The sequence below is a fragment of the Narcine bancroftii genome, chromosome 2 (genome assembly GCF_036971445.1).
Source record: "Narcine bancroftii isolate sNarBan1 chromosome 2, sNarBan1.hap1, whole genome shotgun sequence".
NCBI lineage: Eukaryota > Metazoa > Chordata > Chondrichthyes > Torpediniformes > Narcinidae > Narcine > Narcine bancroftii.
In genome coordinates, this window is record NC_091470.1 from 178,441,596 (window position 1) to 178,458,634 (window position 17,039).

A 17,039-nucleotide genomic window follows, 5' to 3' on the forward strand; every position below is an offset into this window, starting at 1 on the left:
CCAACAAAAGGTCAAGGCGAAAGTGCGCCAAGATGGCAGAGGGAAAGTTCAACGAGGTAGAAGAGAGTTGGGAGAACTACGTCGAACAGTTTAACCACTACTGTGTAGCCCACAATATTGTGGAAGATCTGGTAAACTACAAACGTGCCCTCCTCCTCCTCAGTAGAATGGGCAGCAAAACATTCAATCTCCTTAAGACCTTGCTGGCCCCGGAGGATCCAGGGATGAAGACATTCAACGAATTATGCACAGCTCTAAGGAACAATTTAAGCACCAAACTACCAGTTATAGCAGAAAGGCAACGATTCTATGAAAGGAGACAAGGACCAGGAGAAACAGTAAGTGAATACCTGGCATCATTGCACAAACTGGCGGAGCACTGTCATTTCGAGCAGTTTCTAAATCAGGCACTGCGAGACAGATTAATGATGGAGCAAATCGCCATGGCAAAAATTATTAGCAATAGATGAAGACATTACATTACAGATTGTATACAGGGCAGCCTGTAGCTCAGAAATGGCAGATAAAAACTTAGGGGGAGTCCTTCCTGCCAACAATGCTTCTGTTGTGAGAAATACAACTACTGACCTGAAAACTGTCTCCTCAAAAATTCTAAATACAACTGTGGATTCTGGGGTCAGCAGGGTGCTCGCACGAAATGACTGACTTCAATTACAGCCTTGGTTGGATTGTTTTTTAATCTACAGATTGGGTTACTTTCATTCACCGCTACTACTGAAATGCCATTACATGTAAAGGAACATTTGCTCCCGGTAAAAACAAATGGAATAACTCTAAGACCTGTTAGACGAGACAGAATCAAAGTGTTTGGAAAAAGTATGGTCCAAGTACAAGTAACAGCAACCAAAAACACTCTCTCTACATCGTAGATATCCAGGGACTAGCACTCTTCGGAAGAAACTGGCTACAACATTCCCCAAGACTGGCTGTAAACTGGTTCAATACTAAATGTAAATCACACAGATACCTCCCAGCCAGAACTCGGCTGCTGACCCGACTATCTACAGGGCCAGCACAGCAAACCATGGCGAGGTAAGAGAAAGAAGGCACCCAAACGCTTTAAGGACTATGTGCCCTGGGAAAGTGTTGCGTACAAGCCAACCATCTGCTGGACACCATGATGCCCAAGTCATGACATCACCCTTCCATATATATAACCCTGTGTGTCAGTGGCCAGATTAGTCTAATAGAAGTGAAGGATGAGAAAGCATCACATCCCGAGTCTTAATTGTGTGAGGGCCAACACAACGGGTACCAGACTCCACTCCATCGAGGACGCCAACATGAGGCGGTGTCTTAAAAAAGCAGCCTCTATCCTGAAAGACCCCACCACCCAGGCCAGGCCCTCTTCACTATGCTACCATTGGGGAAAAGGTCCAGGAGCCTGAAGACAAAACCCCAGCCACACAAGGATGGCTTCTTTCCCCCCACCCCCCCACCCCCCACCCACCATCAGATTCCCGAATATTCGGTGAACCACAGACACTTTCCCTTATTTTGTAAAATGTAATTTATAGCAATTTTTGCACCTGTAACAGTTTCGGAGAACAACAGATTTTGTGGCATTCTTATGTCAATAAATTCTGATTCTAATTACAGAAAATGTCCAAAAATACAGATGCCACAAACCCAGACTTGGAGAAAACTCTGGACTGAAATCCAGACCAACCGAGAATCCAGACTTGGCGAAAACTCTGGACTGAAATCCAGACCACCCGAGAATCTGGACTTGGCGAAAACTCTCGACTGAAATCCAGACCACCCGAGAATCTGGACTTGGCAGAAACTCTCGACTGAAATCCAGACCACCCGAGAATCCCGACTTGGCGAAAACTCTTGACTGAAATCCAGACCACCTGAGAATCCGGACTTGGTGAAAACTCTCGACTGAAATCCAGACTACCTGAGAATCTGGACTTGGCAGAAACTCTCGACTGAAATACAGACCACCCGAGAATCCGGACTTGGCGAAAACTCTCGACTGAAATCCAGACCACCCAAGAATCTGGACTTGGCGGAAACTCTGGACTGAAATCCAGACCACCCAAAAATCCGGACTTGGCGAAAACTCTGGACTGAAATCCAGACCACCCGAGAATCCGGACTTGGCGAAAACTCTGGGCTGTTGTATGTGTAACTAAAACGCCACAGAGGCAACAAGCCATCATGTGGAAGACACAGAAAAAATAATTATTTGTGCTTTTATTCTTTGTATTTTATATGAAAAAATATCCTGTTAAACTATCAAAATGTACTTGTTTTAAAAGTGCTGCCTGAGAATCCGGTAAATCTGGACCAACCCAATCCCTGAGCAGTCCAAATATTTGGACTTCACTGTATCTTTTACTTCAAACTGGGAAGAATTACTTCTCAATGTGTAGTTGTCAGCAGATTACCATCTGATTCCTTGTCCCCGTTACAAATTTTGCCCAGGCATTTGTTCTGTGCCTCTATTCCCTAGGTCGCTAGCTTTCTATTGGGGACTGGACTTTTCTCATTCATCACCATGATGCGCTGAGGTAGCAGTGAGCGAGCACAAAGACTGTACAACAGGCTTTATGCAGGTAAAAGTCTGAACACTATTTCATGCCCTGGTGGCTCCCCATGTGACTGACTCAGGAGGGGATGGCTCAGGTCTATATTCAGGTCAGCTGATCGACAGCCAGCCAGGTGGAGTCAGCCCCTAGGTGGTCTTCCTGCAGGTACAGAAGTCAGCTGGTGGTCTTATCACTACTCAATGAAGATTAAACGTTGAGCCAATGGAATTCCTCCATGTGTCAATTTCCAGGTGGGGTTTGCAGACAGCGAGATGAATTGCGAAGCAGTGCTTCCATCTTGTGGCCCCTGTGACACCATTTCGCCTGGAGGTTTCCTGTCCGCAGAGGAAATGGTGAGATCCGCTCAAACTCTTATCATAATCAGTAAGGCCACGCTTGGAGTATTGTGTTCAGTCCTGGTCACCTCATGATAGGAAGGACATGGAATCTACAGAGAGGCTGTAGAGGCGATTTACCAGGATTGCCAGGGCTTGCGCTGATTCCACTGCTGTTCACTCTGCTGACCCAACCAGATCATCAAGTTTGTTGATGACACAGCCGGGGTGGGCCTGATCGGTAAAAATCAGTGTACAGAGATGAGGTGTGGACGCTAACGGACTGGTGCAGAGCCAACAACCTGTACCTGAATGTTAATGAAGGAAAAGAGATGGCTGTTGACTTCAGGAGGGCCCAGGAAGGGACCTCGCTCCACTGACCATTGACAGCTCCACCGTTGAGGTCTCCAAGAAGATCAAGTTCCTTGGAGTGCACTTGGCGGAGAATCTCATCTGGTCCCTTAACACCAGCTCAAAGCCAAGAAAGCCCAGCAGCGCCTCTACTCTCTGTGAAGGCTGAGGAAAGTCCATCTCCCATTCTCCATCCTCACTACATTCTACAGGGGATGTATTGAGACCATCCTGTGCATCTGCGTCACTGCCTGGTTTGGAAGCTGTTCTTCCCCGGACCTCAAAGACCCTGCAGAGGAGAGTGAAGTCAGCGGAAAAGATCATTGGGGCTTCTCTTCCCACTATGAAGGTCTCCTATAACACTCGACACATGTGAAAGGCAATAAACATGGTGAAGGGCTCCACACACCCCTCACATAAATTGTTCTCCCTTCTGCTATCTGGTAGGAGGGACTGTAGCACTTGGGCCCTGATGTCCAGATCGGGCAACAGTTTTTCCCACCGAAGCCAACAGGCTCCTGAATTCCAAGAACATTTGGGGGTAGGGTACCATTGTATAACATCTCAATATTTTAATATTACAATGTGTTTAACTTTTCTGATATATTTATATATATCTGCTCCATGCTCCAAGAGAAACATTATCTCGTCTTTACCGTGCAAGGTATGACTGATAAATAAAGGGGACTTGATGTAATTGGAAAATAAATCTGAGGCCATGTTCACAGAGCTGGGACTTTTCTTTTTGAAGCGAAGGAGACTTAATAGAGGTCTCCAACATTCTGAGGGGCGTAGATAAGGCGGACGGCCAGCGTCTGTTTCCCATGGCGGGAGTAGCAAACACCATGGGACGTCTGTACAAAGTGAAGGGAGGGAAATTTAGGAAGACGTCAGGGGAATTTTTTTTTTTTTAACAGAGCCATGGGGTCCGGAAATGCCTCGCCAGGGGATGGTGTTAGAGGCTGGAACATTAGGAGGCATTTAAGAGACTCTTAGACAGGCACATGGATGGAAGAAAAATAGAGGGTTACGGGGTGGGGGGGGGGGGTTAATTTTTCTGGGTTAGCACACATATGCCGGTCAAGGCCACCCACAGGGTGGCACGGTTGTTGCAATACTGTTACAGTGCCAGAGATGCGGACCAGGGCTCAAATCCCATGCTGTCTGTAAGGAGTTTGTACCTTCTCCCTATGTCTACGTGGGTTTTCCCTGGGGGTGCCGGTTTCCTCCCACTGTTCAAAACATTAATTGGACAGCATGGACTCGTGGGCCGGAAGGGCCTGTACCCGTGATGTATGTAGGTTGGCGTACACCCTACCAATGGTCTTGCCACTCTCTCTATTAACCACCTGCCTATTTTGGGCATTCCTGAGCTGGCCCCACTGAAGGGCTGCGGCATAAAGCCTAACATGAGTGGCAGCCGGATCTCTTTTCCCCCCACCCCGGGAATGACCTGAGCTCCACTTCACGTTGCACGCCATGGGGGATGCTGGAGAGTCATTGGCAAGTTGTGTGCTGGTGAACGGTTGGGGGCTTCTCAAGGTGCATGCAGGGAATCACCAGTGTCTTCTCTTTGGCTTGGCTTCGCGGACGAAGATTTATGGAGGGGTAACGTCCACGTCAGCTGCAGGCTCGTTTGTGGCTGACATGTCCGATGCGGGACAGGCAGACACGGTTGCAGCGGTTGCAAGGGAAAATTGGTTGGTTGGAGTTGGGTGTTGGGTTTTTCCTCCTTTGTCTTTTGTCAGTGAGGTGGGCTCTGCGGTCTTCTTCAAAGGAGGTTGCTGCCCGCCGAACTGTGAGGCACCAAGATGCACGGTTTGAGGCGATATCAGCCCACTGGCGGTGGTCAATGTGGCAGGAACCAAGAGATTTCTTTAGGCAGTCCTTGTACCTCTTCTTTGATGCACCTCTGTCACGGTGGCCAGTGGAGAGCTCGCCATATAACACGATCTTGGGAAGGCGATGGTCCTCCATTCTGGAGACGTGACCTACCCAGCGCAGTTGGATCTTCAGCAGCGTGGATTCGATGCTGTCGGTCTCTGCCATCTCGAGTACTTCGATGTTAGGGATGAAGTCGCTCCAATGAATGTTGAGGATGGAGCGGAGACAACGCTGGTGGAAGCGTTCTAGGAGCCGTAGGTGATGCTGGTAGAGGACCCATGATTCAGAGCCGAACAGGAGTGTGGATATGACAACGGCTCTGTATACGCTAATCTTTGTGAGGTTTTTCAGTTGGTTATTTTTCCAGACTCTTTTGTGTAGTCTTCCAAAGGCGCTATTTGCCTTGGCGAGTCTGTTGTCTATCTTGTTGTCGATCCTTGCATCCGATGAAATGGTGCAGCCAAGATAGGTAAACTGGTTGACTGTTTTGAGTTTTGTGTGCCCGATGGAGATGTGGGGGGGCTGGTAGTCATGGTGGGGAGCTGGCTGATGGAGGACCTCAGTTTTCTTCAGGCTGACTTCCAGGCCAAACATTTTGGCAGTTTAGAGCTGGCTCTGAATGGGCAACTAAAGCGGCATCGTCTGCAAAGAGTAGTTCACGGACAAGTTGCTCTTGTGTCTTGGTGTGAGCTTGCAGGCGCCTCAGATTGAAGAGACTGCCATCCGTGCGGTACCGGATATAAAGAGCGTCTTCATTGTTGAGGTCTTTCATGGCTTGTTTCAGCATCATGCTGAAGAAGATTGAAAAGAGTGTTGGTGCAAGAATGCAGCCTTGCTTCACGCCATTGCTAATGGAGAAGGGTTCAGAGAGCTCATTGCTGTATCTGACCCGACCTTGTTGGTTTTCGTCCTCAACCGATGGTCAGAACACTTCCAATCTCTTTTCAGTGCCAACCGCTCAGTCCAAGAATCCGCCCTACTCCAGCTCCCTCAACAGCCCCTAAGGCTAGAGCTGGATGAGGTCCTCACCCGGGAAGAGACATATAGGGCAATTGAACAACTGAAAAGTGGCAAAGCAGCAGGTATGGATGGAATCCCCCCCTCAGAGGTCTGGAAGGCTGGCGGCAAAACTCTGCATGCCAAACTGCATGAGTTTTTCAAGCTCTGCTGGGACCAAGGAAAGCTGCCTCAGGACCTTCGTGATGCCATCATCATCACCCTGTACAAAAACATAGGCGAGAAATCAGACTGCTAAACTACAGGGGAATCACGCTGCTCTCCATTGCAGGCAAAATCTTCGCTAGGATTCTCCTAAATAGAATAATACCTAGCGTCGCCAAGAATGTTCTCCCAGAATCACAGTGCGGCTTTCGCACAGAGGAACTACTGACATGGTCTTTGCCCTCAGACAGCTCCTAGATAAGTGCAGAGAACAAAACAAAGGACTCTACATCACCTTTGTTGACCTCACCAAAGCCTTCGACACCGTGAGCAGGAAAGGGCTTTGGCAAATACTAGAGCGCCTCGGATGCCCCCCAAAGTTCCTCAACATGGTTATCCAACTGCACAAAAACCAACAAGGTTGGGTCAGATACAGCAATGAGATCTCTGAACCCTTCTCCATTAACCACTCTGTCTATGTCCTAACTAACCGGGGAGCTGAGCCTGCACCAGATCAAGGGCTGGCGGGTACTGTTTGCCGCGTCTTTTCACTGCATTTACCGAGTCGAGTATTTTGGACCAATTTCTTTGGGTGAAATTTGGGGGTGGGGGTGGGGGTAGGGGGTTGACTTTTACATGGGACATATTTTTGACCACAGTAAATACCTGAGCTGTTCAAGGTGTTGGGAGCTCAAATGGGCTGATAAGTCCACATTAGGGGAGTCGGGAGCTCGGATGGGCTGGGACTGGCTGGTAGGTCCACATTAGGGGAGTCAGGAGCTCAGATGGGCCCGGACCGGCTGGTAAGTCCACATTAGGGGAGTCGGAAGCTCGGATGGGCCGGGACCAGCTGGTAAGTCCACATTAGGGGAGTCAGGAACTCGGATGGGCCGGAACCGGCTGGTAAATCCACATTAGGGGAGTCGGGAACTCGGATGGGCGGCCATATCTTCGGTTGACCAAATTAAACAGTTTGGAACATCATTAAGAAGAAACAGTGACTGGTGAGCTCAGGCATTGCAAAGGGACTGGTTGGCCAAGGAAGACCTAAGCAGGTCTCTTACTGTTCTATTCTTGTTTATCAGCCTTGTAATGACTTCTTTGACCTTCCTTGGCACAACTCTGATCCTCATGTTGAAAAATGGCGACTTCAGGCTCCAAAAGTGATCAAAAGCCTCAAATCCAGCCCAGCTCTCTTCTACCTGCTCGAACAAAGCCATTAAACACATCTGAGTTCTCACAAACACCTGTAAAGCCAAATGTCCGAACGTTATGGTGCCCTGAAATGGGGAGACTATGTATAAAAAGTGCTGTAACTTCCACAAGGTCAAACCCAAATGTTTACAAATAACCATGAATAAATTCCGGATGGTCCACTTTAAGCACATGTGAATTATTTGATGACAAATTCAAAACTGTGGAGCACAGGGGAAAATGATGGGGAGGAGGGTCTTTGTCCCAACACGTTATGGAGGGGGGGGGGTGGTGAGTACCTACACAGGTTTGACTTCCCAGTTCATGCAGGGTTGAACAATGAGAAGTCTAGGGATTAAATGGGCCCCGTCAATGTTATCAGTGGGTTGACCACCCCTACGCCCCCCCCCACCCGCACTCCTGACGCTGGTCCAGGAGGTCTGACCCCGTCAGGGACCTGGAGCAGATGTGCAGTTGTTTGTTGGTGTCCCAAGTCACAATGAGAGGGTAGAGTTTCTCCGAGAAGCTGTTGCCACTGTAGGTGTGGAGATGAGACCTGGTGTCCACACCATAAAACATGATGGTTCCAGACTCGTAGCTGAGGTAGACTCCCACCTTCTGGGGGATGGGGTCAGCACGGAGATTGGTTTCAGGGATGGTGAAGGCACAGAATTCATTTCCCAACCGCCTGATGCTCCAGAATCCATTCTCCGGGACCATTTGGACCACATCCTTCCTTGCCACAGATTCAGCAGCGACTCCCAGCCGCCAACCTCGATTCCCTGTCACCTCCACCTCCCAGTAGTGCTTCCCCGAGGCAAATCCCTCCGATCCCAGCACGCAAAACCAGGCCATGAACCTCTTCTCATTGTTCGGGACCTCTCTCCAGGCTCCAGTGTCTGTCACACTCTTCCCATCCTTGGACACCTTGAGCCGCTGGTGGGCTGTGTCCACGTCCAGAGAGATGGAGGCTGGAAGTGGTGAGAGAAGGAGAGAGTCCATTGGGGTCCAGTTGGGGGGGAGGGGGTCAGGCAGTAGAGGTGTATCTCCAGGTGGAGATGCTCAGACAGAAACAGCCCCGGGGTCTCGCATAGAGGGGATAGAAGGGGGTGAAGGCTGAGTGGTCAGTATTATTGAAGGGGCATGGCGATTGAGGAACGAGGGTGGCTGGGGATGCAGGAGGGGGAAAAGTGAGGTGGGGAGGAGGGGGAGGTTGTATTTTGAAGGGGAGAGGGTGGGTGGACACGGGTGATTGGGGGAGTGAGGGAGGAGGTAGAGGATGGAGGTGGGTTGAGGTAAGATGAAGGAGAGGTGGGGAGGAGTGGGAGGGAGGAGGGAGAGAGGGTGGGCTGTGGAGGAGTGGCTAAGGGGAGATCGAGAGGTGGAAAAGGGGGTGAGGGGAGATCGAGGGGTGAGAGGGGAAATTGAAGGGGAGGGGGTGAAGGGAGATTGAGGGGTGAGGGGGGGAGATTGAGGGGAGAAGGAGATTGAGGGGAAGAGGGGGTGAGGAGATCGAGGGGAGGAGGTGAGAGATTGAGGGGAGGAGGGAGTGAGGGGAGATCAAGGGTTGAGGGGGTAAGGGGAGATCAAAAGGGGAAGGGGAGATTGGGGAGAAGAGGGGGTGAGGGGAGATCGAGGGGGAGGGGGTGAAGGAAGATCGAGAGGAAGAGGGGAAGAGAGATTGAGGGGAGGAGGAGGTGAGGGGAGATTGAGGGGGGAGATCGGGGGTGAGGGGAGATTGGTGGGAAACTGAGGCAGTTAATCTGGGGATGAACGGGAGACAGGGGATGTGTGGCATTCCGAGAGTGGGGCAGGGAGAAATCAAGTGTTGGATGGAGAGACTTGAAGGAGGAGGGGGATGAGGGTGAAGGAGAGAATGAGGGGTAGCTCGGGGGGGGGGGGAGACATTGAGGAGCATGGGGTGAAGGGCAGGTTCATGGATAAACAGAAGGGTAGTGGGGCAACAGAGGGAACGTTCTGCACTTACCATAATTTATTCTCACTTCTTTGTAACCTGCACAAGACAGAAAGGTGGTGGTGGAAATTACAGAGGATAATGTGTTGGATATGAAGGCGGGGGGGAGGTGGTCGGTGAGGACAAGGGAAACCCTGTGTCCGCCGTGTCTGGGGATGGAAGGGGAAAGTCGAAAAAATGAGATGAGACTGGGAGGACAGAGAGGCTGTAATAGGGAGGCTTTGCGGCTCTGGCCTTGGGGGAATTTGTGGCTGTCGGGGTTGCCTCGTGCACCTGTGATGGGCTCGTCACTTCGTTCACTCTGCTGCCAATCTCAAATTCTCTGTCTTGGGAGACAAGCTTTCTACAGATGTGTTTTATAAACCCACAACTACCTGGACTTGCACGTCCTCACACCCAGTCACCTGTATGGTGATATGTAATTACACCACTACGTCACCAGGGGGCATCCCAGTGACCTTGTATATAAAGTAGTCCAGAGTTGCAGTCTACCCTTCCAGGTTCGTCTTGCAGAGAGACAAGACCTCTTAGTGTACATATTAGTTTATTAAAGCTGTCTTATACTCACACTGCTGGTGTGGTTATTGTCAGTACAATTTAACAAACTAATATTATAGCTACTAGGATGGAAGCTGCTTCTGCTCTGACGCACATTCCCAACCACCTGGAGACTCATCCTGAGGAGGAATCCGAGGGCGACCAGCACACACGTGCATCCGAGGACAGAGACGGCAAGGGACTGCTGTACTGGACTCGTGGTGGAATGCGGGATAGACCATAGAAGTAAGAAATGGCCAAGAGCCCTGCCTGCCCATGGGTTCGCCAGTACAGGTGCCACTGACCCTAAACCCCGGTCCAATCAGAAAGGGGCCACTACAAGCGCGGGTGGAAGGATCTCTACAAGTTGTGCTCCCAATCGCCACGTATGTGCAGAATTCCTGACCACTCCAGAGCCAAGGAAAGCAGACTCCGCTACCGTCACTCCCCCAACAGCAGTTTCCCCAGTACCATGGAGACCTGATGCTACCGCTGGGATCCCCCCTAAATCCGCTGCAAACGTCCCAAAGCCAGAGACTCAGCCAACAGCCCAAAGCACCCAGGTTACTCTTCCAGCAGACACAAGCCCCACAGAGGCTCTACCAGCAGCTCCCAGTACCCCAGGGTCCGCCCTTGCTACACCTAGACCCAGAGACCACGTGGAGACAAGGAACGACTCCTGGGGTGTCCCCACATTACCTAAGGGACCAGAGACTGCAGCTTAGACATGTGCTGCGACCAGACAGGCTGGAGCTCGACCCCAGAAATCCTGGAGCTGGTACGCACTTCGGCCACTGGCAGAAATGCTTTCTGAATTATGTGGAGGGTGCGGAGGCATTGGATAAAGAGCTATTAATGCTGCTGTTAGTGCAGCTGGGAGACCACCCTTACTCCTTGACACAGGATGTCAGGTCCTACCAAGAGGCAATGAGCACTTTACAGAGGCATTACAGTAAGGGGCATAGTGAACTCCACTCCCGGTACAGACTCATGACCAGGTCACAACAAGTAGGGGAATCTGCCAGAGACTTTATACTCTCTCTGAAAGACCTGGCGAGAGGCTGCAATTTTAAAGCAGTATCAGCTCAGGAGTATGTGGAGGACCTTATTAGCGACAGAATTGTTGCGGGCATACGGTCCACTAAGATGAGACATTGATTGCTGGAGAAAGGAATGGTGGGGCTAGATGAGGCAGAGACTATTGCAGAAGCTTTAGAAAGCACCAGGAAAGAATTGGAGGAGTACTCACAGGAGCCTGGGGCTGGGACTGGGACAAATGTCACACTGCTGGACTCTAGCCCCACGAAAAGAAAAGTATGCTGCCTCTGTACTGACAATAACCACACCTGCAGTGCGTGTATAAGACAGCTTTAATAAACTAATATGTACACTAAGACGTCTTGTCTCTCTGCAAGACGAACCTGGAAGGCTAGACTGTAGCTCTGGATTGCTTTATATACAAGGTTACCGGGATGCCCCCTGGTGACCTAGTGGTGTAATTACATTTCACCACAGTCTTGCAAGAATTCACAGCAGCAGCAACACACCTTGAGGGTCCCAAGTGCTTTTTCTGTGGACAAAGAAAGGACCCCAGAGCCCTCTGCCCTGCCAGAGAAAATGTCTGTTCCAACTGTGGAAAACGTGGGCATAATGCAAAAGTCTGCAGAAGCCCCAAGGCCACAGCCAAGGCCCATTCTCATGCTAAGGAGAGATGTGAAAGCTCTTCTTTCTTCACAGACATACAGAAGAAGAATGCCATGTGCAGCCAGCCATCTTGGACAAATGCTACAGAGCAGAAGACACAGTCTTCAGGAGAGGAACATGACGTCAAGTACTATCGGATGGAAGGACACGAAGGACACGCCAGTCTCGCTTCCCTATGTATGAATTGGGTGAGTCCACACAATTTATCTGATGCCACTGTGTGCATCAAAATTAATGATGTAAAGGTAAATTGCTTAATAGATAGTGGAAGCACAGAAAGTTTTATTGACCAGGGGTTAGTCAACCGCCTTGCCCTCCCCACACGCCCGAGTGAGCACTGGATCCTGTTAGCAGCCAGCAGCCTTGCGGCTGAGGTAAAATAGTTTTGCAGGATTACTCTGGAAATCCAGAGCACAAAATACGAAGGGTTCAAATGACTAGTACTCCCTCACCTCTGTGCCCCGGTACTATTGGGGTTAGATTTTCAGTGCCTGTTAGAAAGCACAATGGGGCTCACCCCCCACTACGCCTTACAATGAAACAACACTGCAGCCTGTCTGTCCTGAACATAGAACCCTCTCCACTGTTCACCCACCTGACCCCAGAATGCACACCATAAGCCACAAAGAGCAGGAGGTACAGCCCGAGGGACAGAGCCTTCATTAGGACAGAGGTCTGCAGGCTACTACAGGAGGGGGTCATAGAGCAGAGCACCAGCCCTTGGAGAGCCCAGACAGTTGTAGTAAAGTCAAGAGAAAAACTGCGCGTGATAGTGGATTACAGCCAGATAATCAACAAATTTACACAAGTGGATGCCTACCCCCTGCCACGCATAGCAGACATGGTCAACAACATTGCGCAGAATAAGGTGTTCTCCACTTGAAGGCAGCATACCACCAACTGCCCATTCGAAACAACGATCACATTTACACGGTATTTGAGGCAGATGGCAGGCTGTATCAATTTCTGTGACTCCCCTTCGGTGTCACCAATGGAGTGTCCCTGTTTCAGAGAGAAATGGACCGAATAGTAGATGAGTTCCAACTGAAAGTGGTGTTCCCCTACTTAGACAATGTGACAATCTGTGGCCACACTCAGGAGGATGACATAATTTAAAACGCTTCTTCCAGGCAGCCAAGGAAAGGAAACAAACATAGAACAGGGACAAATGCATCTTCAGCACCAGGAAGTTGCCAATCATGGACTACATAGTACAGAAAAGGGAAATCAGCCCAGACCCAGCCTGTATGCGCCCTCTCCTAGACCTCCCAGTGCCACACACACTGAAAGCACTAAAAAGATGTTTGGGACTGTTCACTTACTACACCCAATGGGTCCCCAACTACGCCAACAGGGCCCACCCACTTATAAAAGCCTCAGTTTTCCCACTGTGCCCAGCAGCCACCAGAGCATTCAGGGACATTAGGGACCATATCACTAAAGCTACCAAGCGGTCCATAGATGAGTCGATCCCGTTTCAAGTAGAAATGGATGCATCCGATGTGGCTCTGGCAGCCACCCTAAACCAAGATGAACGACTGGTGGCCTTTTTCTTGCAAACCCTACAGGGGTCAGACGTAAGACACTCAGCAGTAGAGAAGGAGGCCCTAGCCATTGTGGAAGCAGTAAGGCACTGGCGACATTATCTGGCGTGCAAACACTTCACCCTCGTCATGGACCAACGGTCTGTCGCTTTTATGTTCGATAACCAGAACAGAGGGAGAATTAAGAACGACAAAATCCTGCGCTGGTGGATAGAATTGTCTACATTTAACTACGACATTCTATACCACCCTGGGAGACTCAACGAGCCCCTGGACGCGCTGTCCAGAGGCACTTGTGCCATCCTTAACCCCATGTCCCAGTTGCAGAACGTGCACAACGAGCTGGGACACCCAGTGGTCGCTAGACTGTTTCACTTCATTAAAACTCAAAACCTCCCATTTTCGGTCGAGGAAGTGAGGTCAGTGAACAAGAGCTGCCTCATCTGTGCAGAATGCAAACCGCAATTTTACCGGCCAAACAAAGCCACCCTGATAAAAGCTACCAAACCTTTTGAGCGCCTCAGCCTCGATTTTAAAGGCCCGCTCCTGTCCAATAATAGAAATGTCTATTTCCTAAACGTAATCGATGAATATTCCCATTTCCCCATCGCAATCCCGTGTTCTGATGTATCAGCAGCCACTGTTATAAAATGCCTCCAACCCATCTTCAGCATATTTGGGTACCTGAACTACATACACACAGACAGGGGGGTTGCATTCATGAGCACAGAAGTACAGCAGTACCTGCACGAGAGAGGGATTGCTACCAGCCGCACTACAAGTTACAATCCCAGGGGGAATGGACAAGTCGAAAGGGAAAATGCCACTATCTGGAAAACAGTCCTCTTGACCTTAAAAGCAAAAGACCTGCCTGTTACTAGATGGCAAGAAGTGTTGCCAGAAGCCCTACACTCTATATGTTCTTTGTTGTGTACTGCCACTAACATGATACCACATGACTGTATCTTTTCTTTCACAAGGAAACCCACCTCGGGCACATTGCTGCCTAAATGGATGATGACACCGGGACCTGTTCTCCTCCGGAAACACTGCAGACCCCACAAAGCGGACCTGCTGGTGGTTCAAGTGGAGTTGAGGCACGCGAACCCTCAGTATGCCTTCGTCACATTCCCATGGAAAAGAAGACTCGGTGACCACCAGGGATCTCACGCCAGCCGGATGTGTGAACAACGCGGAGGAAATACAGATGTCTACGATTCAACAAGGAGCGCAGCAGCCGTCACTGGAACAGTCGTCCATCGAGTCACCCCAGAGGACTCCACCACCCACTCCGGAAATCAGGATCCTGGGTACACCCGCCCCACAAAATATCACCACCCTAGACGATGGCAGGACCTAATCCCATACAAGAGGATCCCCAGCCCACACGGCCATCTAGTACTTCCCACTCCCACACCTCCACCAAGAAAGGCCGAAAGGCAGACTGCACTCTCCCTCCATATACCACTACCGAGGAGGTCCAGAAGGCAATGGAAACCACAAAAAATTTTGGACTTATGAACTTACAAACAAGGGAAGGAGAACAGGGGGGGGGATAACAATTTTTTAAGGGAGGTGAATGCGGTGATATGTAATTACACCACTAGGTCACCAGGGGTCACCCCAGTGACCTTGTCTATAAAGCAGTCCAGAGCTACAGTCTAGCCTTCCAGGTCTGTCTTGCAGAGACAAGACCTCTTAGTGTACATATTAGTTTATTAAAGCTGTCTTATACTCGCACTGCTGGTGTAGTTATTGTCAGTACAACCTGCAAGGATTCCATCCCCTTCTCTCAAATTCCCCGACTCCGCCGCATCTGTTCCCAAGATGGGGTCTTCCGGAAGGTCCTCCATCTTCCACAAACATGGCTTCCCCTCCACCACCATCAGCTCAGCCCTCACCCACATCTCCACCATTTCCCACTCATCTACCCTTGCTCTTCCGCACCCCCCAGACATAAGGACAGGATTCCCCTTGTCCTCACTTACCACCCCACCAGCCTCCACATCCAACACATCCTCCTCCAGAATTTCTGGCACTTACAACAGGATCCCACCACCAGATACATCTTCCCCTCTCCGACTTCTGTAGGGACTCTCCCTCCATCATTTCCTTGCCCACTCATCCCTGCCCACCAATTGCCCCCTTGGCACCTTCCCCTGTGACCACTAGGTGCCACTCTTGCGCCCACACCTCCTGCCCCACCAACGTTCGGGGTCCCAAACAGCCCGTCCAAGTGAAGCAACACTTCCCTTGTGTGTCTGCGGGAGTCATCTACTGCGTCTGGTGATCTCGTTATGGCCCCCTCTACGTCGGGACTGGGAAATCGTTTCGCTGAGCACCTTCACTCTATCTGCATCAGTGACGGGGATCTCCCAGGGCCCAACCACTCAATTCTGCACCCCCACTCGCAGGCCGATATTTCTGTCCATAGAAATTGGAGGGGCAACACCTTATTTTCCGGATGGGTCCCTCCCCAAACGGACAGCATTAACATCAACTTCTCCGCTTTCTGCCAGCCCACTCCCCATTCCCCATCCCTCCATCTCCTTCCCTCCCCATTCACAGAGTTGTCCCCCCTCCTCCTGTTCGCTGCTGTGCCCTCCCTCCCTTATCCACCTATTACCCCCTCCCCATGGGACTGTGCTCCTCCCCTAAACCCCCCCCCCTCACCATTTTGTTCAGATGTCTGCTGATATCTTGCTTGTACCTTGATGGAACTAAAGAACAGAAATAATCCCCTTGGCCCTTCTAGTCTGTGCTGAAATCGGGCGCCTGCCTAAATTTTGGTTGTACCTTGATGAAGGCCTCAGGCCTGAAACGTCGGTGATTTATCATTACCTCCTGTGGATGCTGCGAGACCAGTCGAGTTCCTACAGCATTTCTGTGTTTTTACTACAGTCACAGCATCTGCAGACTGTCGTGTTTCACTTCCAAACTTTGCATGGTTCATTTCCTAATAAGTCAGCCTTTTTTTTTCTGGCTCAGACAGCTCGCCAGTGATAATATTTCATTAGGTGATTGAGGAGATTCGGTCTGTCACCAAAAACACTCGCAAACCTCTCCAGGTGGACTGTGGGGAGCATCCTGGCCGGTTGCATCACTGCCTGGTACGGAGGCACCAACTCTCAGGACAGGAATGAACTCCAGAGGGTTGTGAACTCGGCCTGCGACATCACGGGCACCAGATTCCATCTGATGAAGACATCTAAATGAGGCAGTGTCTTAAAAAGGCAGCCTCTATCCTCAAGGACCCCCACCACCCAGGGCCATGCCCTCTTCACTCTGCTACCATTGGGGAAAAGGTACAGGAGCCTGAAGACGAGCACTCAGCAGCACAAGGACAGCTTCTTCCTTCCTCCCACCCCCCACCCCGACATCAGATTCCCGAACGGTCAATGAATCACAGACACGGCCTGTTTGACTTTCTATGGACTATTTTTAAATATTGTTGTAAGACGGATTATATAAATGTTTACACTGTGACGCTGCTGCAAAATTTCGTGACTCGCTTGAGACAATAAATTCAGTTTCTGTTTGAGTTGAGGACGCTGGAGTGAAAGAATGTGTGGGGTTGAGGGTGGCTTTATTGAGGGAAGAGTGAGGAGTGCAGGCATGGCGGGGGGAGAACATGAGGAGAGAGAATCCTCAGTAGTCCTACTGAGACAGGGGCAGGAAGGAAATCTTGTAAAAGCACGAGCAGGGGAACTCACACTACCCGTGGGATATATGACCAGCGTTTCAGGCCTGAGGCCTTCCTCAAGGTACAAGCGAAGAACAGGAAGGCACCTGAATA

At 50.3% G+C, this 17,039-nt stretch overlaps 1 protein-coding gene across 1 annotated transcript in view; it reads right to left on the reverse strand.

Annotated features, from left to right (window-relative positions):
* Nucleotides 1-7,651: 7,651 nt before the first annotated feature.
* The window catches only part of LOC138754661 (butyrophilin subfamily 1 member A1-like), a 35,150-nt gene continuing 25,762 nt past the window's right edge, over nucleotides 7,652-17,039 (reverse strand). The window contains exons 6-7 of the mRNA XM_069919262.1: nucleotides 9,471-9,497; nucleotides 7,652-8,454 (exon numbers count right to left, since the gene is read on the reverse strand). Coding sequence (XP_069775363.1) covers nucleotides 7,880-8,454; nucleotides 9,471-9,497 — 602 coding nt within the window. The 3' untranslated portion in view covers nucleotides 7,652-7,879. The remainder of the gene's footprint in view (nucleotides 8,455-9,470; nucleotides 9,498-17,039) is intronic.